Consider the following 22,525-nt stretch of genomic DNA (forward strand, 5'->3'; position numbering starts at 1 on the left):
AAAGTGACACACTGTTCCTTTTCTTTTTCCTCAGGTGGGCCCTGGGAAAATTAGAATATACTACAGCTATACCTTCCAAATCAAGAGTCAAGTTCTCCTGTGCATGAATTCAGGCAAACACCAGAAAGAGGCCTACAGGACAACAAGTATCAAAAGAAATAAGATGCAAGAAAACAGGTAAATGTTAACATTCAGTGTTTCCAGTGTACTGTATTTTGTTTCCCCCTCCTTGTTTCATTCCCCTTTTAGGACAAAGAACTGTCATCTGGAAAAGAAGAAATTTCTTCTTGTTTTGTTGCTTTAGGGCATATAGGAAGGCTTGAAAAATCTTAGGTATTTGAAAATTACTATCTATTTTCAGAACTGTCACAAACACTGAGTCTGTTTCCCAGAGGTCTTTTGTGGTGACCTTCAGATGTTGGCTATGAAGTCTGAATTCTTAGGGAAAGTAGCTGGGTCTTTTTTTCTTTCCAACAGTTTATTTTGTCCTTTCAATTGAAGAGATGTTAATGAACACACACTGTTATAAACAGCTTTTCATGCCTTGTACTGGAGCTCATCTCCACCATAATAACTCTGCTGAAAAGAAAAAAATTATCTCCAAATGTGGATTCAGTCCTGTGTGAACTTTTGCTTTCCGTTCTTCTGCAAGGCTCTGTCCCTCACCCAGAATGGGCTGCCTGCCTCTGTCTATCCTGGGATGTCCTGTGTTACAGGGATCAGTGACACAACCTAGCCTTATCTTGTACTAGGAAATTATAGAGCTATCAAGAGGGCAGAAAATACCTTTTCTCTCCCTCTCCTCCCACCAGCCAACTGCAATCAGCACAAGCTTTACTGTAAACACAGTGGTAAGAGGAAAAAAAACAGCAGCAGGAGGCTTTTTGCTGGTGTGGCTTAATATTACTATCTGAGAGAATAAACTCCAAATGCAGTACTGAGGTTTGCTGGTTACACCATTGCCCCTGTAACTGTATCTTGTTTAGTAGAAGCAAAAAATGAGATTGGAAACTGTGCAACCACTGTGGCAGGATTTTATGAAATGCTGCAGCATCCCAAGGAGTGAAGGAACTAAGCTGTAGGTACCTAATAAAAGCATTTGATAATGTTTTGAGGACATCCACATATATATGGGGCCTTTCCAAGGGGGCCTTCAGAAAACACTGTGTGTCTCTTCTCATTCTATCTCGCCTCTGTTGAGATACCAAGGAATCCATAGCCAGGATGTCATCAGGCCTTTCTGGCTGAAGGGTACTGACTGCAATAGTGTCTGACTCAGTTTCAGGCTAGTGGCCTCCTGAAACTCTCAGTATGTGCCAGATATGAGGAGCTCTTCATCATGCAGGTATCTCCAAAGAACCAAATTGAGGCCAGTTTATCCTGTCATGTAGAGTACTAATCTGAGGCTGAGTCACAATTTAATCTCACCACACCAGGTTTTGAATCAGGTCAGAGGATCGGTTGCTTATTGTCAAAATCCTCAATCTCTCCATCTCTACTTGCCAGGAAAGATGTTTAGCTTCCCACCACTGTTTCAAACATTACTCATTCAAAGTGGCCTGTGCTTGACTTCTCTTTAGTGCAGCTCCCTGGAGAGGAGGAAACACAGCGTCACCCTGGGCCAGGGCTGGCTGCCCTGGGTGCATGACCTTTGCCATGCTAACCTGCCCTCATCTTGCCCAGCAACATTAATTGCCTCTTAGGGCAGCTTTGTCGCCAGCTCTGGGAGGTTGGGACAGACAGCTCATGCTTCCGCTAGTCAGGAGCCAGTAATAGCCACTTTGTGTCCTGGCATGAGAGAAGGAGAGGCTGGTAATACCCCTGTTTCAGTGCCCCATTAGAGTGGAGGAATCCTCAAAATGTGGGTTAGTTTCAGCTGAGCCCCTTCCCTCTCCATCCCAGCCTCTTCCCTCATCTTGTTTCAGCTCTGCACCACAACCCACGTGAGGAGGGCGTGATGCTATTTATTCTTGTTTCCTCCCTTTCTGAGATCCTATCAGGAACACCACTCTGAGTCAGAGGCAGAGGCTGTGACTGAAATGAGAGAGAAAACTTGGAAATGCACAGATTTCAGCCCAGTGTGGCTCTTTGGAAAACTGGGCCTCAAAAATGTGTGAGATACTCAGCAAAACAGCACGTAAAGAAAGACTATGTGAATTAGAAACTGCCTAGCAAGCAGCAAGAAAAGGAGTGGCTGGCTTGTCATAGGTAAGGAACAGGACTCAGAGGAGTGTTGTAGCATGGGTGTTACATGACCTTCTACCCTCTTGCAATAGCTGCTATTTTTGGACATTTGCTGAGAAGAATCCCTCCAAGATCACTCTGGTTTATTGGGTGGTGATAGCTGGGTTTTCCAGCACAAACAGAACTGTGCTACAGTGATATTTTTCCACATGCGTTTGGATGAAAAGTCTTTTGAAAGACTACTCTCTGCATTTGGCAGGTAGGGGTGGGGTACAACAAACCAAAAACATATGTCCAAATATCCCAGTCCCAAACACTTAGATATAGATGCTTACAACATGTGTCATTGCATATTAAGCAGTACACATCTGGAAGGATCTGAAAATACTTTCCACATCCAGATCTCTCCAGCAATAACCACGTCTTGGGCAGATTGCATTTTTATTGCCTTCACCGGCCTTGCTGAAATTATACCCCAGTACTTAAAGTGAACAGTGTGAGTAATGGTACTTCAGCAGAACAGAGCCATTTACTTCTGCTCAAGTGAACTGGTGCTTAATGGTCTGTACAGTTATATGACCTCTGGTTGCAATCTGATCAGATAGCACAAACTAAATGCAGTGGAGTCTTGCTGGTAATGGGAGGAGAATGGAGGCTCAGGATCTAGGATATTGCCCAAAGTAGGGACAACTGGTCAGCAGGTGGCAATCTTATATCTCAAGCAGGAAAGGCCCACCGCTGCTACAAAAATTTGCTACCAGCCATGTCTTCTGTGAGATGTGTAACTGAGAGATCTGGATGCTTTGTGTATTGGTTCTAATAATGTTTAATTTTTCTTTACAGGTTGTTAACAGCCCACCTTTGCCATGTCCCAGATGTTTTAACTTAGTTTCCCTTCCTTCCATTCTGCTGTGCCGTCAAGTTGCAGATCTGATAGGTTATACTCAGCCTCCTCCTTGGCCAGACAGCAGTACAGGTCCAGATGTGCAGCCTTGCTATTTTCTGCTAAAAAGCTGCTATGGAATGGGTGCACCTAGCAAATGTAAGCCATGTAGTCTCATGAACCAGATCTGGTGCTCAGGTGTGTGAGAGAAGGGCACCTTGGTCCTTGCAGGCATGAATGGCTCACTGACTTCACTTGCCTGGTTTGTCCATGCAAAGTCAGCTGCAGCAGTTTGATCAACACCACCTTTGACACAACACTTCAGCTTAAGCCCTGCTGCTTATATAGTGCTACTTCCGGAATGTTTTAATTTGGGCCTTTTTATAATACACAGAAAAGAGTCGTACAAACCATTTCCAAAGCATTTGACCTCATTTTCAGCCTGTCAAGTGGGAGAGAGGCCGTGAAGCATAAGAAGAGTAGTTGAGACCAGGCAGGGAGTATGCAGCAATGGCAGCATTTATGATATATGTTGTCCTAACAACAGCAGCTTTCTCTAAGCCAAGATTTCCTGTGCTAACATCTTGGGGAATCCTTGAGTATGGCCTGTTACCTGAAAGGCACTTCATGCTCTTGGGGGGAGGGAGGAGGTGAGAAAAAAAAATTATGCTGCTGCTTTTAAACTGAATTTAGCCTTAAGGAGAGTAACTTGTTCCCAAAACTGAAGCCACAGGGCATGGGAAGCAGGCAGAGCTGGAGCCAATATCCCTGTCCTGAGTTGTCTAGGTGGACTGAGACCTTGCATCCATGCATGTGAAGTGCTGCAGGAAAGGGGCAAGTGTTGGTGATAGCCAGCCACTTTCTTGTGGACTTTGCTGAGCCTGTATAGTGACCAAACTTCTAACAGACCTCAGAGTACCAGCCCCCAGTAGTCTGCTAACACTGCTTACACTGCTTTCAGGAAAGCAAGGTAAGGGGTCTAAAACCAGGTGACCTGGGCATGGTTACATGACAGGTTTGTTGCAAGACAAGCAGTTATACCAGAGCCTCCTGAATCCTTTCTCTTGGGTTTAGAGCAGCTGCAGTTGCTGGTTCAGATCTCAGCCCCAGAACAAAACAGCTAATTTGGGCCTATTGCAAGTGAGATATGAACCACTGAGGATTAAAAGTCACTTTTCTCATCCTGCCAACAGTCACCAACTGGAATTTGACAGCTAAGCATTGCTAGTCTGTGCTTCATCTAAACTGGCAGCCTTCTTGCTGAAGTCAAGGTCACCAGGAGTAGCACAGTACAGTGAAGAGCCAATTAAAGCACACACGAGCCACCTAGGCACTCACAGCAGGGTTGATTTCTCACCCCTTCTGTTGCCCAGTTTTCACAATGCACATCTACAGATTCAGGTTATAACCCCAGAAGTGTTGCAACTTAGGGCTTGGAGCACATTTTGTCTGCAATGTTTGCACAGTCTGTCTCGCAAGCAGCCATGGCTGTCCCAGGCACACTGGCAAAGCAGGTGGGAATGGCTGGATGAAACTTCCAGGTAGCGAGCAGGGTTTTACCTTCCATCCCATTGTAACCCAAATGGTGTCAAGCATAAGTTCCCTGAAACTGAAACCTCCCTACTTATTCCTTGCCTGCAGCACTTACCCTGAGAGCTTGTGGAGCTGCAGCAGTACAGATCAGTGGTGTGTGGGAAAAAAAGGGCGAGCATCAGAGTGGTGCTGGCTCAGACAGCTGCTCACACCCTGCCCACCAAAGCAGGAATCTGCATTCAGAACCTGACCCAATTCCAGGCCATGCTGGCTTCACAGTAAAAACACTGGGGTTCTCAGGAAGCACTTGCACAACAGCCGATACCAGCTGAGCTGCAGGCCGAGACAGATGTGTCATCAAAGCAGTGTTGCCACATGTGTTGCAAGGACAAGTGAAGGGCATTGGCTTTTTGTGTCATTCATATCTAGAGGGCCATTTTCTCTTTTCAGATGCAATTAAATTGGAGGGGAGAAGAGATAACCATGGTTGTGACTTCAGGACACCAGTTATCACTGTGAATGTGTACCTGGTATAAGGACAGTTCTTTCAGTAATGCTCATGTTGCTTTTATGCTTCTGTAGAAAACTCATTAGTGGATTAAGACCAGGAAAATTATAGGGGCCTTTTCTTCAAGAGAAGGGCTATGACCTGGTGGTGTGAAATTACTGTTTCAGAATTTTTCCCTTCATATTTGACATTTGCTGTACATCTGCCCAGGAGCTCTGACCCATCTCTCATGAACAGCCTCTAAGCATAAGTGAGCAAATGTGAAGGAAAATATATTTTCTTTCACCAGTATGAAGAGGGAAAGCAGCAATGATGGGAAAAGTCCTCTCTTTAGTATGAACCAGAAGTCTTCCAGGTCTATGGCTCAGAGTGGATTGGGAGTGCTGGGATGGATGAGACGGCATGGAGTGGTGAACCTGCCCTGACCTGGTCATACATGCTCCTTGTGACCTTTGATGAAACACTGGTTGTTTCTCTCTGAAAACCATTTGCTTTCCACCTACTGTGTCAATCCTCAGAAAAGCATGCCTTGGAAAAAAATGGCCTGGTCATCAGCCTGGTAAGTCAGACTTCTTGTCTCCTCTCTCTTGCTCTTGACCTCTTTTCTCAGTGAGAAGCATACATGCCCTAGACCCACAGAATCCACATCAAAAATCTCTGCTTTAGCTTCCCTGGATCTGGGAATATCTAGAGAACTAGAAGAAGAAAATGAGAGCAGAAGATGATGCAGGGAGGTGTCAAAATAAATAGACAGGAAAAATTAGATCAATGTGTGATCCCAGGCTAGCGGATGGGTCTGTGAAGGAAAGGAAGGAACAGGAATTTAGAAGAGTTCTCACCCTAAAGGAGCTGGGTGAGAGATGTGGCAAATTTTACTATAAAAGTCTCCAAGACTGAAAGATGTCAAAAGGCTGCTAAGAGCAGGGAAACAAAACAGCAGTCATCTTGGAAAATGTGAGGCATAGGGATCACCACAGCCCTATGGAGAGGTTCACATTTTTCCTTAGATGGCCCTTGTTTAGTTATGCTCTGCACCAGTACTTACAGCACAGCCCTGCTGATGCCACAGCTTAACCCTGCAATGTTAGCAAGTGTCTGCATGGCTGGTCCCAAACCACATGGGGCAAGGTGCCATGGCTTTCCTTCTTGGCTAGCACCCAAGAAGGAGCTGTAGCAGTTCTACAGGTGCCATCCCCATCCCTGTCTGCCTGGGGGCGTCCCAGTGTCCTGGCCAGCTTGGCGTGGGGGCTGGGAGGACAGCGGTGCTGGTGTAACTGGTTTGGGCAGCATACCAGACCAGAGCGGTACAAGACAGTGCTGCCTTGGCCGAAGGGCTGTTCTGCTCCTCGGCACCTCCGCGGGGCACGGCAGCAGCAGGGACCGGCATGCCGGCTCCTCGGCACCTGCGTGAGGCCAGGCTGGGGCCGGGCCGGGCAGCGTGGGGAGGGAGCAGCTGCCACTGAGGAAGGGCCCCATGCTGTCAGGTGGGCCGTGGAAGGCGGTGTGGTGTCGGAGGAAGCAGGAAGGAGCACGCACCGGGGCCAGGCCCAGCTGTGGGGCAGGCTAGGGGAGCGAGAAGCACGGCGGAGCCTCAGGTGGCTCCGCCAGACCGAGCGGAGGTGCCTCACATCAGCTCCAGCCACGTGTGCACAGGGTCAGGGCATTGGCACCGCCTGGAGCACCCGCAGTGCCACAGTCTGGTCTGCAGGGAAGCAGTGTCCTTGCAGAAAAATTACTCTCAAGGTCCCTTTCCTTTGCTGTCCCAAGTTGCCCTTGATGGTAGTGGAAAAAGCCAAGCCTGGAGTCCGGTTCTGCAGCATTTTCTCTTGAACTCCAGAAGGCAAGTTGATGTTGCTGTAAATGCAGCAACATACCTCGCCAGTGAGGCATTTCTGTGTGGCTGACAGGGATTTTGCCTAAATGTCACGCAGGAGGCCAGAAATATGTCATCCTAGCCTTAACCACTCTTTCTTCTCCTCCTGCTCTAAGGACTGGCATGAAATAATGAGAAGGGCATCACGTAAGGACAGCTAGCCCCTGTCTTCTACCAGTCAAAGTCTTAGCTGGAGATTCCTAAGCCCAGGAAGCCTCCTTGGAACAAGCGAAAAACCAAATCCAAGACCTTGAGGTGAGACTCAGTCCTCACTGTTATCAGGCTAGAAAGCATGAAGCCAGGCAGGATTATTTCCTACTTTTGTTTTAATTTCTTTTGTCTTGAGGCCCTGATGATATGGACATAATTAAGAAACTTACCCTTGTGCTTCTTTGGGAATATTTGCATGCTTCTTGTATCCTGGGAGCATGCAAGTTTCCCATCCTCTTACCACATATTGTATGGTTTTTTAACCCCTGTTTTCTGCAATGCATTCCAGTGAGAAATGTGTCCTGCAAGTGTTTTGTCTCAGACCATCCTGGCCTCCACAAGCCAGAACTTGTGGAAAGGAAATCTATTCAGGCTAGGAAAGTGTTAAGTATTCATTGCTGACTCTCCCATCAGGGGCTGTGATGTGCCAGGGATTTTCCACCAGTTCTGCCTTTTCAGCTGGGTGCATTCTCCCACAAAGATCTAGTCCCAGAAGTGCCATCTTCACTGCTTAGTCACTCAGGTAAAGAAAATAGTTTGAGCGTGGTTCTCATGCTGCCTCCTTCCTACCAGGCACTTGCCTTCATCTTGCATTATAAGTGAGGCTAAATCTTTCTGAAAATCTATGTGTCAGCACTGAATTATTTATAGTCATGTCAAACATTCCTGAGTATATGGATAAAATCTGGGATAAAGTATCCTAGTGTGCCACTGATGACAAAGAAGTGTTGTGCCAGTCAGAGAACCAGCCTTGATGTGATACAGACAAAGATGACTTTTGCAGGCTGGGGAGCAGGTGTCAGGGGGGTGGTGCTTGCTGTAGCAAAGTCAGTATGTTGTATTTTAGGATTACCTTAATAATCACATCTATAATAATGTAATTTTCCCAGCAGCTGACTGCAGCAGCAGATAAAAACCTAGAATTATGTTTGTGAATTTGATAGAGGAGATTGCAGACTGTTCCCAGGCCATGTTTGTTCTCTTTGCCAAAGCCAAGTGTTACTTAAATAGAAAGCTAGAAACACTAGGCTGCAGCTGAAATATGACCCATTATACAAGCCTGAGAAGCCACAATTAAAAACTCAAGAAATTCTAAATAATTTCCCCCAAATAAAACTAGAGAAGGGGAGGTAATTTTATTGCTGCACAAGTTATAAATCCAGATCTTGCTTTGTAGATGTTTTTATTCTTTATATGCTACTTGTCCTTATTTAAGGAATAGCACAGGCCTTATACATCTGCATATAAAGTATGCAATAATACATCATTATCCTGCTTGTTCTTTATTCATTTTCTATTTAAAAATCTTCCAGCAACTGGAGCACTCATCCTTATATTCAAAAACTGCTTGACATTAGTAACTACCCTCTCCTGTTTCCAAAATAATTAAGGTCTCCACACCTTTGCACTTTTTTATTTAATTTCTGTCTGTGTTCTGACATATGTATTAACCCAGCCCACTCCCACTACCCTCCACTAAAGGAAACTGTGACTGACAGATCCTGTCTTCAGTTAGGGAAGGTCTCTCAAAACTGGCATTTAGGAATTCTCTCTGGCTGCTTTGGTACTCGGTGCATTGTTCACACAAATGGGCTGGACCATTGTCAAAAGAGTGGTTAAATCTCAGCCAAACCTGAGAGGGTTCAAGTGGGCAAGGAATTATAGCCTTTCACCTGTTTTGACCTTCTCAGTCTTATCATAGCAATATATGCTTGCTTGGTCACTCCCTTTCGAAAAACAGTCAGTCTGATGAAAAAATAGATCCTTTGGTTTGCTCTATATTTAGGCAAAACCAATCTTGATTCCAGGACTATAGAAATGTACGCTTTTCTTTTTATGGTAATGCCTAGATGGGGTAGAAACTTCAAAACCATAAAGGAACCATTGACATCCTCAATGTCCTGAGGGCTGAGGACAGATCATTGAAGGGAAAAGTGAAATAAAAGGTGGGAAAATTGGACTTACTGCTGTTGGCTCCTCAGCAAAGCTGTGTGACTTCTCACAGTGGAGTGAATATTTGTCTCCAGGTTAGTTTTTCCCTTTCTAAGGGGTAATGATGGTATTGATAACATGTATATGGATTATTGTGTATTAAAAATTTTTTGCTGTCTTGAGGTATACTAGTTGGGAGTATATAGGAGAATACACATCCAACTTATCACAGTTCTGGCCTTAGCATAAGTTAAATTATACTTGAAAAAAAAATTGCAGCATAGTCTATTTAAATAGCTGAGAAGATAACTTCTCTGGGGTATGAATGGCATCTCCATTACTGAAGTATTTTTGTTATGGCTCTAGCAATATATGCATATGCTGGAAAACTTTCATTGTAAGCATACCCTAGAGGAACTGGGTGTCCAGCTGGCTGATGAAGTCACCTATGTATCTAACTCTCTCAGACACACTCAAAATCACTGCCTAAAGTTTCCCTTTTGGAATAACAGCTTAACACATTTCACCAAGTTCCCTCCCACCCTTGTGAGGTCTGGATGAACAATGTGGTAGCATCTTCTCTCAATCCTAAATCCAGCAACAGCTCACCCTGCCTTCAGCGCTGCCTTTCACACATACACCAGGCAATAAAGCTGGCAGAGGAAGCTTGGGGTGGGCTGGGCTGGAGAGAAAGTGGAAGGGTAGGATGAGGTCTGTCAACAACATGTTTTTAACTGGCATATAGAGGGACATTTCCCTTCAGTGACAAGACCTGCACCTGTGATGCAAATTAAGTGGAGTATTTGCAGTGTCATACCAGTTTGTGTAGGTTCCACTTGTTTAAGATACACACAAATCAAAAACCTATTTTCCCCTTTCTTTTCTGCCTCTGGAGCTAATGCATTTAACTCTCAAAGAGGAGACAGCTTATTGCTAGCTTCAGATTCTCTTGATGTTAATTTTCTTTTTTTAAAAGCTTGCCTATTATTCTATATTAATTGTATCTTTCTGTAAATAAAATCATTGGAATGGGTCCACTTCCCTCCCCTCATTCTGCTCAGTTTCTTCCTTGATTCCTTTCACATGTCCCTTCCCCAGTGAATACATCTGAAAGTTATGTGTTGTTAATTAAGGATCTTAATTGCATATTTGTCTTTGCAAAGCCTGCCAGTATTTACAGGCAACTGTGATTGATTGACAGTATGCGAAGAACAATGGAGAAGCCTTAACAAGGCTTGGCAAAGCAATTCAATCAGTGGAGAGCATGCTCAGGGGAAGAGTTTCAGGCAAGGATTTCAGGAAAATCTATGCTTCGTGACTTTTATTTCCTTAATCAACGGCAGGAAACAATTCACCCCTGCTGCAGCAGTGATAAAGTAGCTCACCTAAAGCCCACTGCTAGATTAAATAACCACATGGCTTGAGGTAGAACAAGCTGTTCTGGAACATGCACTTTTGTGGTTATTTGGAGAAGCCTTAAGAAACTGTGGCTCTTCTCAGCATTGACCTGGAGCTGGGATATTTTGACTTTGGGCTCTGCAGTTGTGCCAGCACAAGGTGCTTGCGATGCTGGTGCAGAGACACTCCCCTCCCAGCTGAGGTCCTGAGTGATTTACCCAATGATACACAGACCAGCCATCTGTTCTGCTGCCATCCCAAGGTAAAGCTCAAGCACACTGGAAGAGAAAAGGTCTGGATTACCTCAACTCATGCAGAAAGTCTTCCACAGACAAGGTGAGCTTCAGTTGCAGCCACCTGCCCAGGATGTCAGGAGAAAAGCTCATCCCAGATCTGTGCACCATCCACAGGGCTTGCCTGTCTCACATGCTGTGGTCATCTCTGGTACCACCAAATCTGAGTACCAGACTCCTTCCCTCAAAACTTTGCCTTCTCCTCACATTCATAAGGGGCTAAAAATTGCTGCAAGCCCTGATTTACAGGAGACAAGTGGAGGTACAGAGATGTCACCTGTAACCTCTTCAGTTTCCTAAGCAATGATGAGAAATTTTAGGGCAGAACCGGAAATTAAACCTAGTTTTCACAATGATGTTTCTTGGGGAGTTACCTCAGGAGCTTCCAGCCCATGGAGCCAAGTAACACATAGGAAGAGGTGCAGTGGTCAGGCAAAACTCTGAGAGAAATCACAGCAGTCTGGGATCTGTTACATTTGGAAACAGTAGCATTACGCGGCAGAAACTGCTTTCCCTCCATCTGTCATGCCTGGAGTGGCATTTACGCATGTAGATCGCTATGCCAAGGGGTCACGTTACAGCCCAGTTCTCTGCTAACCATGTTACTGCATGTTTTTGTTTCACCTGTGTGTGCAAGTCCAATACATATTACAGCTCAGAGGACAAATTCCTTGCTGAAACAGAGTTTGACCTTCTGTTTAGCAGCAGCAATGACCACTGTTGCAGCAGGAGTGCCAGGCGTGTTCAGTTTTCTGTGCAGACAGATCTGCTCACACCAGTGAAGAAGGCCACCAAAGAGAGGTGTGCACTGTAAACCTCAGGGGCAGGAGAGTGTGATGATATCCTGACCTATAAAAGTCTGCACAGCTATTATTTTTTGCCTATTTTACCTCCTCCTTCCTGTCCTGCACTTGTCTCCTGAGTTGAGAAGCACAGAAAATTGGGTGCTGGCAAAGCACGTAGAGTCAATATCTTTGCCTGCTGCAGTCCTTTGCATTTGAGCTGGGTGAACCACTTGGGGCTTGTCTGTACCAGGTGAAGTAAATGCCTGGGAAGTCATACCTTCCTGTAGGCAGCAGTCAGATAAATTCACCCAGGAAAACATGGCATGACTGTCTCCTGATCGATTTAGAGCTTGTTCACACAAAAGAGGTTGCCTGGGCTGCAGGGATGGCCCAGTTCCTGAGGAAAGCAGCTGGTGAGCCCCTGTGGTTTACAGCCCTCCTCATTAAATTATAAATGTAAATTAGCACCAATACAGGAAACTTTAAATAAAAAATGGGCACACTGGATCCCTCTATATGTCTGTCTAGTCTAGTATCCTCTCTTTGTCAGTGGTTGATAGCAGTTGTTTAGAGAAAACCATGAGAAAGGCAAGCATGTAGTAATAATTCTCTGGTGTGCTTGCCAGGCTGTGGGTTCTTGAAAGCTTCCTAAAATCTTGCTGTTTAATAGCACTTAATAGATCTGTTTGCAACTTTGTAAAATCATTTTTTGAAATCTGTTTTAGGCATCTGTAGCACTGCTGGCAGCAAGCTCCAGAATTTAATTATCCATTTGATGAAGCTTTTCATTTTGTTAGCCTTGAATCTGACACCTCATAACTTTATATTATGCTGTTTCTTCTGTATAATCCTGTCATGTGACCAAACTGTGTGCAAGTCACCAGGACAATTCTCTGCCTGGTCTTGTCTATAGCTGCATGCTGTGCAACTGTGGTGGTTATATTGTGAACATATGTGGCATATGTATTGAGGGGAGGTTTTATTTCACTTAACCAAGCCCATACCAATATCACTCTCAATTTTAAATTCCATTACAATAACCTGAATAGGTCTGCCAATGATTAAATTCTTTTCTTGGAAATGAAAGTTTTGCCAATGTGAAGCACTGTTGGAAGGAACTCATCAGGATCATCAAGTCCAACTCCTGACCGTGCACAAGACACCCCAGGTGTCACCATGTGCCTGAGAGCATTTTTTCAAGTGCTTCCTGAGCTCTGGCAGACTTGGTGACCATTTTCCTAGGGAGCCTGTTCCAGTGCCCAACCATGTGCTGGGGGGAGAACCTTTTTGTAATAACTAACCTAAACCTCCCCTGACAAAACCTCAGGCCATTCCGTAGGGTTCTGTCACTGGTCACCACAGAGAAGAGATCAGTGTCTGTCCCTCCTCTTCCCCTCATGATGAAGTTGTAGAAAGCAGGTGTAGTCAAAAAAGTTTGTCCTTCAGCCACAGCTTTGTACAAACCCTTTTCCAGCACCAGTGAGTGTCGTGTCTCTCTGTGGAAATGGTGTGTGTCAAGGCTGTGCTTTGTACCAGCCTGTAGCTCACAGGCAGAAAAGAGGGCTTTGCTGCAGAAGTGCTGCAACAAGGCAGCTCACCCCTCTTTGCCACCAGATCCATCTGTAGGCCAACAGAATTCTTCAGTAATCCAGCCTTTGAGGCTAAACCAGCCTGATGGGGTGCAAAGCTGTCCTTCAAGTCATGTGAAAGAAAATGTAAAAATATCTTTGTGAGGTCTAAGGAGCCTCCCCACTCAATGCCTGTATGAATGGCACAAAGTTCATGAAAACCTGTGCCTATGATTTGTTTAAAAAGCCACATCCCCAGTCCATATCTGAAAGTCTGATAAGAGACTTGATTTCTCAGGAACCCTTGAGTTTCTATTAAAAGAGGTGAGAGAGATTGTGAGTTCTGCTCATTTGAAATTTAAGTCATTCATGTAGGAATACAAATATGGAGTTGGACTTTTATCTTATGATATATTGGCCTTTGTCTTGGGCTGTAGTAAAGCAAATATGATAAGCTAACAAGTAGCATAAAATTTTCAGCTACTTTCTAAGTGTTACAGCATCAAAGAACCAAGCAGAATTACTGAAGGGTCAAAGGCATAGATTAGAAACATCATTAAGAAATGGTAAGAATTACTGATAAGCTTTAGTGTCTTTGTTTTATTACTTCCCTGTCTCAGATCTGCAAACACACTGATTCACGCTTAATTGAACAACAGCTTCATTGTGAAACCTGCTATTCTTAGCTCCAGTAAAGAAAATATCTTTAAAAACACCGCCCTCGCTTTCTAACATTGTACAAAGAATTACAGCTCATCTGCCATAGGATACACTCTACAAGTGGCATCATCTCCCTTAAGTCTCCTTTTCTCTGTCATACATAGTGTGACAAGTAGCAGTCTGAGGACCTGTGTGCTGTGTGTGCCTCTGCGCAGCAGGGCTCCTTCCCCCTTGTCCTTTGTGCTCCTCAATGCCTCATTCATCACCAGCAGCCTCTGGGCCAGTGTCCCAAAGCTGCAGAGCAGGGAAGGCAGGTCATGCAGGAGGTGAGTGAGGGTGACTTTCACTTTGAGTCCCCAAAGCCCTGCCCATGCTCCCGGTTGAGCACAAGCAAATGTGTCCCACTTCCCTGAAAGCAGCACTCCATGGAGCATGTTCTGCTTCCACTGGCCATGGGCTGTAGCATTCACTGCCTGTGATCAGATGTATATATTTGATTGCTATCACAGAAATAAAAAGGATTAGCTGGCTCTGTAGAGCATTGGCCTACATTTCACCATTTTGCTCATGAAGCTGAGCTGGATAGGAGTGTGAAAAAAAGAGCTTTTGAATGCCCTAGTGCTTACACAGTTATGTCAGCAAAAAACCACCCAAACCAAAACAAAACAATAACAACAACAACAAAAAAACTTGTCTCAAGAACTAGTTTCCTTTTGGGTGCTCTTCTCTGTGGCTTTCACTGCTGCAGAGGCGAGCCCCACCTCACGCAGATCATGCAATGCAGAGACGACAAGGGCGTGCAGTCCAGCCTGGCTGTGGCTCCAGCTGTGTGCTGCTGGCACCTGCTCTGTCCACGCAGTAGTCTGGTGTCCTTGGTGCAGCTCCTAGGAGAGGCACGCACCTAGTGCAAAGTTTAGGCTTGAGGATGACACATGAGAGGCTTTTGACCGGCCTCTGATTCAGGATACTGCATCCACGTGCTCAAGTGTGCATTCACCTCAGATTATTTCAATTCCAGCATACAGGCACAGTGCAGTGGAAGGTGCAGTGGCTTGGAGAAGAGATATCCTATAGCAGATGAGCTGTCATTCTTTGTCTGTACAATGTTAGAAAGCAAGGGCAGTGTTTTTAAAGGTATTTTCTTTACTGGGGCTAAGAATGGCAGGTTTCACAATGAAGCTGTTGTTCAATGGATGATCCTTTAGGTCTGACAGTATGCAGAATGCCCCAGGGTATGTCATACATCCTGTGTCTGCCTCAGGCCGTGGGAGATTTCACATCTCTAGTGTCACATAACTTCACCACAGTGATCTAAATTGATGTAACCAAGGCAAAAGTGACACTTCAGTACAGATAAGCCCTTGATTTTTAAGTTGGTTATTTACAGTAGATCAGCCTGTGTGAGTCACAGCATCTGACCTGAACAACACATTCCACTACTTGGGTAAGGATTTGTCTGGTTCTGTCATTTTTTGCCATTTTTAAATGCCTAGTGAAGTCAAGGGTGACAGAAGGAGGCTGGAAACTTATCTGGACCAGTGAAGCCTTCTTTTGCTCTGGGTTTTGACCTTTAATCATTTTACATTCAGCCAAAATTCCTGGAAGTTCTTTCCTCCTAATCTGTGCACTACAGATTATGAAAAGCTGATGAGAAAAGCTAAATCTCATTTGCTTAGAAAGAATAATTCCATTTTTTCTTGTGGCAAATGAGAAAATTAGGCAAACAAATGCATTTGTCTTAGGCTTAGTTGAATACTCTGTTTTATTCGGCTTCATGTAAAGGTACTGTAAGAAGGGCCTGGGCATAGGTCCCTGATGGGTTAATAACTCAAACTTTTTTTCTACAGGGTTTTTCAGAACACTGTAGTTTTCCAGATGGAGAACTGGCAACATGAGGAAAGGTCTAGACCCAAGGGGTCCTGGCAGTAGAAAAGCAGGATGGGTCGTTGTCCATGAATGTTGCAAGAGAAAACCATGTCTGTAGACCTTTACCTTACAATGGTGCCCAGTTCTGCTGTAGACCCCTGGCTTTGGCCAGATGGGTCCATGAGTCATGGTCCAAACACAATGTCACTATAATTTGATTTGTGAGTGTGTGTTTCCAGTGCCCTGGTAAACATCTGTCCATTGTGAACAAGGCTAAGTCACTTTTCTTGCTTTCTAACTGAGGCAAAGGTAAGAAGTAGTGACTTTTGTCCTTAGTATCATGTTAAGATGCAGCACTGAAGAACTGCTCACATGTTCTGAGCATTTCTGATGATCCCAGAATGCTGAGACAGTGCAGCACAGTAAGGGTGGTGTTATATTTGAATTAATTAAGTCTTGAATTAAGACTGAAATATTTAAGAGTTAATTGCCTACCCTAGAGAGGCTATTCTCCATTTTTCTGTCCTTCTCATTTTTATGCTTTATTCCAATGTGTGTTTGCATCTCTCTGCACTGCCCAGCCTCATGCTGTCATTTGGGTGATAAACAGAAAAGGCTAAATTTGTGGCTTATGTATGAAGAAACCTCGAAAGTGCCCACAAAATCCTCCTTTTGGCTCCTGCAGCGTGCCTGAGGTTGGCACCACCCTGCAAAGGTTGCAGGTTTTGCTGACACGTTAAGATAAGAAAAAAGGACTCACCTTGTGTCCTCAAGAACCTTGGCATAGCAGTGACAATAGAGACAGGTGTTTGAGGTTAGGAGAAGTTTGCATTCATTCTGGTGTAAAAATTTTAGCCTCCCCTGTAAAAATATTGGTGTTTCCCCTTTAGGTTTTTTTAACTGCTTGTAGACAAAAGCTGCATCCCCAAGAAGGCAATAACTTACGATTTTGCACAAAAAGGCATGTCTGTCAGAGGGAAAAAGATTATAAGGAGTAGTTTTCTAAAAGCAAAACTGATTTCAATTGAAAGCATGTATCCAGCAAAATGCCTGGAAAATGTGACTTCAGCAAATACCTGACTTTATGTTTCAGCCAAAGATAAACTATCAGGCAGACTCAAGAAGTGATGGAATGAAATTATACTGTTTGTGTTGTGCTGGAAGGGCATAATAAATGATCCCTAGACTGCAGTCTCAAAGGACTGTGGCATTTTCATGAATTTTCTGCACAATGTTGCTTGGAGTCAGACACAGCAACCACTATCTTGTTCTTCCCACTTTGCCTCTCCTGTTCAGGTCTGTTGCAAAGCCTGATGTGGAAAGGGTATAAAAAGAGTGCTAGATCTGCACAAAACAACTTCTGAAGTGGAAGAATGAGAGTGGAGAGAAAAGGTTCTTCCCTGCATACTTGCGTATGTCTGGTCTCCCCTACTTCTGCTCCTGACAAATCTTTTAGATAATCCCATATAAGACCCTTCTCTCTCTTGAATAGCTTATTTACAAAAGAAAATGGAGGGGAAAAGTCATCTAAGTGAACAAGAGGCATGAATTTTAAATAGGTGAGTCAATTATATTAAAGTGGACACCTTTAATAAATGTGGGTTAAATCAAATGCTCTTCTTAAGCTAAAATGCTGGCATGCGGCTTTAAAGTGGTTTAAATAAGTTTTTCAGTTTCATCACTTGAAAAGTTCATTCAAATTAAGTTTCAGGAGCATCTCCATGTAGGTAAACCCACAGTTTCTCACACTGATGAAATGGGGACTTTCCTGCCTTAGGAAGATGCTGCTGCCAGACCCAGTTCCCAAATACCTAGAAAGCACTTTGCTCTGCTGGAGGCACGGGGTCAGACAGGCACAGCCCTCTCTCCTAAGTGCAGCAGACACAGGCTCTGGGCAGCTGCTCATGGCTCTGTGCACGGCTCCCAGCTGCAGCTCTCTAGACACCTGCCATCTGGCAAGGACAGTGCTGTCACCTGCACAGAGCCATAGCTGAGGTGGCAAAACACTGGCACTGCTCTTTCTTCTGCCACCAGCTCCCCATGTCCCACATGCACCTACAGGGAACCGAGGCCAGAACCATGGATGTGCACTTAGTCTCTAGTGTGCTTGGAAGTCCAGGGGGGAGAAGAGGATTTGCAGGCCTGTCCAGTGCCTGATGTGGATGACTTTCCTGTGCCATTTCATTAGGGAACTCAACTGCAGCAGATTCCTGGAAATCTGATCCCTGAGATAAATGTGGAAGAACAGAAACAGCACTATCTGTCCAGTGCTTCAGACTGTCAGTTCAGAGGCAGGTCAGAGCCTCCCTGACCTGAACAGGGCTGTCAGTATACAGACAGCTGCTCTCACTCATAGACACCCAGTGGACCTAAGTGGAGGCAAAAGTTATACTAAACAGTCACACTGCTTTCAGAGTCACATGAGCACTACTGACATGCATCTTCTAAGAGACTGATGACATTTAAAGCTCTTTGAGTAAACTATTTGCTTTACATTTATAACAGGGTAATCATCCCACTGCTTGCCCTGGGAATGAAGCACACTGATCAGCCTTCCCAATGACCAAATGCTTGCCATCTCAAAAACATTCTCCTGGAGAATAAAATACACATCTTTATTGTACAGTTCTTCCTCATCAATAATGCTGGGACAGATTCTCTTACAAAGATATCAGGTTTAAGAGAGCAGCCATCTTACTAACCACACCAGCCTATTTCCAGATGGCATTTTGAACACAATATAGACCAGGGACCTTGCTACCTAATCCGTTATGCAATTAATTAGCACTTATAAATTAAGTATGGGTCTAGCAGAATGTATCCTTCCATGTGGCAAGCCTCATGCATCAAGGACAGACCATGAGCTGGTGAATCACCACAGGTGACACAAAGGCCACCTCAGCCAGTCATTTCACTGGAAAAATGAGAGGCAATTCCCATGCGCTAGGAGGCTGCATCTGAAGAAGGAGAAAGGTTCTCTTTGTACACTCTTGTGCTGTAGGTTGTTTGTTTTCTGGTGGTGTTGACACGTGGATGCTCAAATAGCAGCGTGACAGTAAGACAGGTACCTCCCTCATCAGGTGAACTACTGTGTGTCCACCGAGGTTTACGGTTCACCTGTAACTGCACGCCCCATGGGAAGGCTGATTTGTGGGCACCCTGAGGCTAATGGTGACTTACTCAGCCAGACCAGGAACAGCTCTGAACCCTCTTGCTGGGCTGTGGTGAAATGAACCAGTGACAGGCCAGTGCTGGCTCTTACTGTGCAGTGTGTGGCTGTGGTGACACCTCCCTCGCCCCTGCACCCCACTGGCCTTTAAAGCTCACCCAGGTGAACTTGCAGGGGCTGCAGTCACACCATTAGGCTGTGTGACCATTAGGCTAGGGTGAGGTGCAACGTGCTGGATACAAACTGCTTCTCCAAAGTGAGCCACAGATTAGGCTGGGGACTATGCCCAGTTTACTTAGCTGCCAGTGTACTCCTTGGCTTGGGAAATCCCTAGGTGGCAGACTCCTGGCACCTGGGAGGTCACACTGGTCCCTGTGTACTTGCTCTGTTCTTAGGCTCTTTTTCTAAATACTTGGTACTGACCACAGCTGGAGAAGACACACTGGATTAAAGGGACCTTTGGCATGTTCCAGGTGTTTCCAGTGCTTGCAAGTCACCAAAACAAACAAAAGTGGTTAGCTAAGACCATTTTGGTAAGGAGTGTTCATTTGTGAAGTGCTTTGAATATCAGGCGATAGTAGTTAATCTTTGATTACCAGTAGTGACTGCTTTTCCAAAAGGAAATATGGGTGGGGACAAAAAAGGAATTTCTATTCAGTTCCTGGTCCTGGTTGCCTGGTGAATTATTTTAACATGCAAAAGAACAGATTTGCATGTTGGTATTTTGGGGATGTTTCCTGTGAAAGAAAAAGTGCAACTCAAAACTAGCTGACTTGGAGGTCTTGTCACAATTATATCCTCTAAGGATTTGTGTTATTCAGCTGATAAATAGGGTTTAAATAAGGGAAAAACAAAGGTATCACCTTATGTCAATAACAGCAGCATCACAGCACATAACCTGTCCCGTTGTTAGGGCAGACACAGTGGAGCTGTTTGCTCATGGTGTTCACTTCCCCGTGGCAGTCACTTGTAGTATCTTATTTAGCCAGGATTGAGAGTTTCTGAGAAATGCCTGATCAGTCTGTGGCCACAAGCAACACAAGTGGCCAGGTCCCATCATGATGTTGCAGGATAGATTCACTTTGACACAGATCTGGTACAAATGTCCATGTCACATATATCCTGGCTATCTGAGCACAAAGGCAAAACAGATTTTCCAAGGTATACAAGCATCTAAAAATACACACTGAGGATCATCCAGCTTTTTTAATCATTCACACAGGTCAGGTTCTTAACTCCTACTAATTATAATAAAAAATTATATGAGAATTATAATGAGAAAAGTGCTTTTTAAGCACCTGTTGGATGTGTCTGCCCCCTTTGGCCTGCATGATAATGCCTCTCAGGCTGTATAGTGTGCTGCAGTCCACAGGACTGGCTTAAAGAGAAAAAGGAATTTCAGACTCCAAAATGGTTACCATGCCACCAAATTCATACAAGTGAAATGAAAGCAGACAGCTTCCATCACAGCTGCTGATGTCTCTGGTCATAATAACTGGATGTTCAGGACTGTAGAGGGATTCTCCAGTGAAAATGTGTTTGGTTTTTACATGTCATGTGTCACTTCAAGAGAGGGTGCAGTGTTGATCACTTCAGGATGTCACAGTGGAACCAGACATCCCAAGCCAAACCAAAGTCCACCAAGAAGGCCACAGTGGGAAGCAGGCTCTCTGGTTTGCAGAGACATCCACTTTCAGCTGGTAAGAAGCTCTAGTACGGACAATGCTAGAACAATCTTTAAAACTACCACATCCATCTGTGAATAGTTTCAGGGAAAAGACCTCCTATGAGGAGAAGGAGAGAGGCCTCTGGCAGGCATTGTAAATCATGTACCATCCCACTGATGTTTAGGAACAAGTCAAACCTGAACTTACCATTCCCACTGCCAGTTCCTGTGTGGTGCTGCTTAGATAAGTCTTGCTCCTGACAGCTAAAAATAGAAATGTTTTTCTGCTCTGATTTTGTTTTTCTTTTTAGAAATTTTGTTTTTCTTTTTCTTTTAGAGAAGGCCTCAAAATAGTTTTGGAGTTTATTTAGTTCTCGTTCTTTGACTTGGTTTCCTGCTGGATGTCCTGGGCTGGCTGGCGCTGGAGACAGCAGAGCTCTAACTGGAGCAGACAAGCAGGCTGGTGCCCAAATACAACCTTCATCGGAAACCCATATGGGGCTCATGATGGGGGCCAAGTGGAGAATGAGGTCCTGTGATCTTACTACCTGTTTTGAAAAGTGCTGGCAGCCTGTTGAGAGGGCGCACAATGCTTCTATATCCAGTAGGAACCAAATGGGGACAATTTTTTTTTGACCAGCAGGGTTGAAGCTGTATCAATGCCTCAAACTTGCAGCTGCTGGCTGCATCAGGAGCTCATGTAGCTGCCTGAGCTTGGTGGCTGCATACCAGGAAGCTGGCTACTGCTCCAGTAAGGTTCCAGGTGCCTGTTATCACAAAATATGTGCTCTTGATAGCTTCATAGCTAGTTCCTGGGTAATGCTGCTTCCCTGTGTGGTGATCACTTCCAGATGTGCCAAGGAAAACAGGGTAGATTTCATGCAAGACAGTATTTTCGTATTATTTTCTGTGAGATCAGAGTAATTTTTTCCATATAAGCCCAAAAGCAAAATTCTGGCAATATGACGTGACTTCTGCTGCCTTCCCAAGTTGCCTTTGTCTCTATCAGAACAGTGTTGGTATCTGGCAGGTTTCACTGTAGCAATCACCAGAACCCCATACTGTCCACTAGAAGTATCTATTCCAGTTGTCAAACACCAGGCACACATCATGTAGTCTCTATTGCATCCCCCTTTTCTGTCTTCACCTGCCATCCAGTCCACCCAAAAACCCTTCCTTTGTCCTGCACATAGTCACCAGTTCAACACAAAGTGAATCTTTTTTTCTATCACTGAGCATTTAGACCTTCTCCCACCAGGACTGGTCAAAAGACTGCATCAGCTGGTCATTGTGGCAGGGAAAAGTTGTTCAGCTCACATAAATTAAACCAAATGAAATGGTTTATTGACTTATTAAGTGTTGTATTGCACTAAATAGTTATTTAGTTGTTTGGTAATTTGCACTGTTCATATGATTTGTATTCTACCACCACACGGTCTTCTCCTTTTCCCCCCTCTAAGTGTCCCCCTGGTTTACCCCTCCCACCCCCTCCCCTCATCCCCCCTCATTTGTATCCCATTGGCTGTAGTCCCTCTCCTCCAGCCCCCTTTCCCAGCCCTTAAAACCCCCTAGAGGCAGCTAGCCCGGCCTCTTTTTTCCATGTGGGTAGTGGAATCATCTGATGGTTCTCCTGGGAATAAACTGATGACATTTGTCCCCATGTGGAGAAGAGTGCTTCTGGTCTTTTGCCCTTGTCCACGTAAGATCGTGTGGGCTGGGGTCCATAGCTAGCTGGATTGGACCCAAACAGCCCGTCCAGACACAGATTCATACAATTAAGGACATATAACTAATGGACAATCCATGAACTATACATTCAGAGTCTATGTCAGCAATACAGCAGTTCAGCCACTAGGTTAGACACTTAGAAAACACTTATAAATACCTGTTGTTTCCTAAACACATCTTTACAGCTAATCCCCAGACACGTGGGCACCAACCCCTGTCCTATTGACATGGGAGTCACTTCTGGGAGCACAGCTCTCCCCAGTTATGTC

The 22,525-nt window shown here is 44.7% G+C and overlaps 1 protein-coding gene across 15 annotated transcripts in view; it reads left to right on the plus strand.

The window, feature by feature from the left end:
• Positions 1-7,472, plus strand: part of LOC135294584 (uncharacterized) — a 255,789-nt gene extending 248,317 nt beyond the window's left edge. For 13 of the 15 annotated variants that reach the window (XM_064410073.1, XM_064410076.1, XM_064410072.1 and 10 more), the window contains 3 exons: positions 35-177; positions 5,398-5,667; positions 7,098-7,472. In XM_064410073.1, the coding sequence (XP_064266143.1) occupies positions 35-177; positions 5,398-5,533 (279 nt within the window). In that variant the 3' untranslated portion in view covers positions 5,534-5,667; positions 7,098-7,472. Of the gene's footprint in view, positions 1-34; positions 178-5,397; positions 6,380-7,097 lie in introns of those variants that run through there. The other 2 variants (XM_064410058.1, XM_064410057.1) reach the window with 2 other exon arrangements.
• Positions 7,473-22,525: the final 15,053 nt, after the last annotated feature.

This window comes from Passer domesticus, chromosome 2 (genome assembly GCF_036417665.1).
Source record: "Passer domesticus isolate bPasDom1 chromosome 2, bPasDom1.hap1, whole genome shotgun sequence".
In the NCBI taxonomy this organism is placed as follows: domain Eukaryota; kingdom Metazoa; phylum Chordata; class Aves; order Passeriformes; family Passeridae; genus Passer; species Passer domesticus.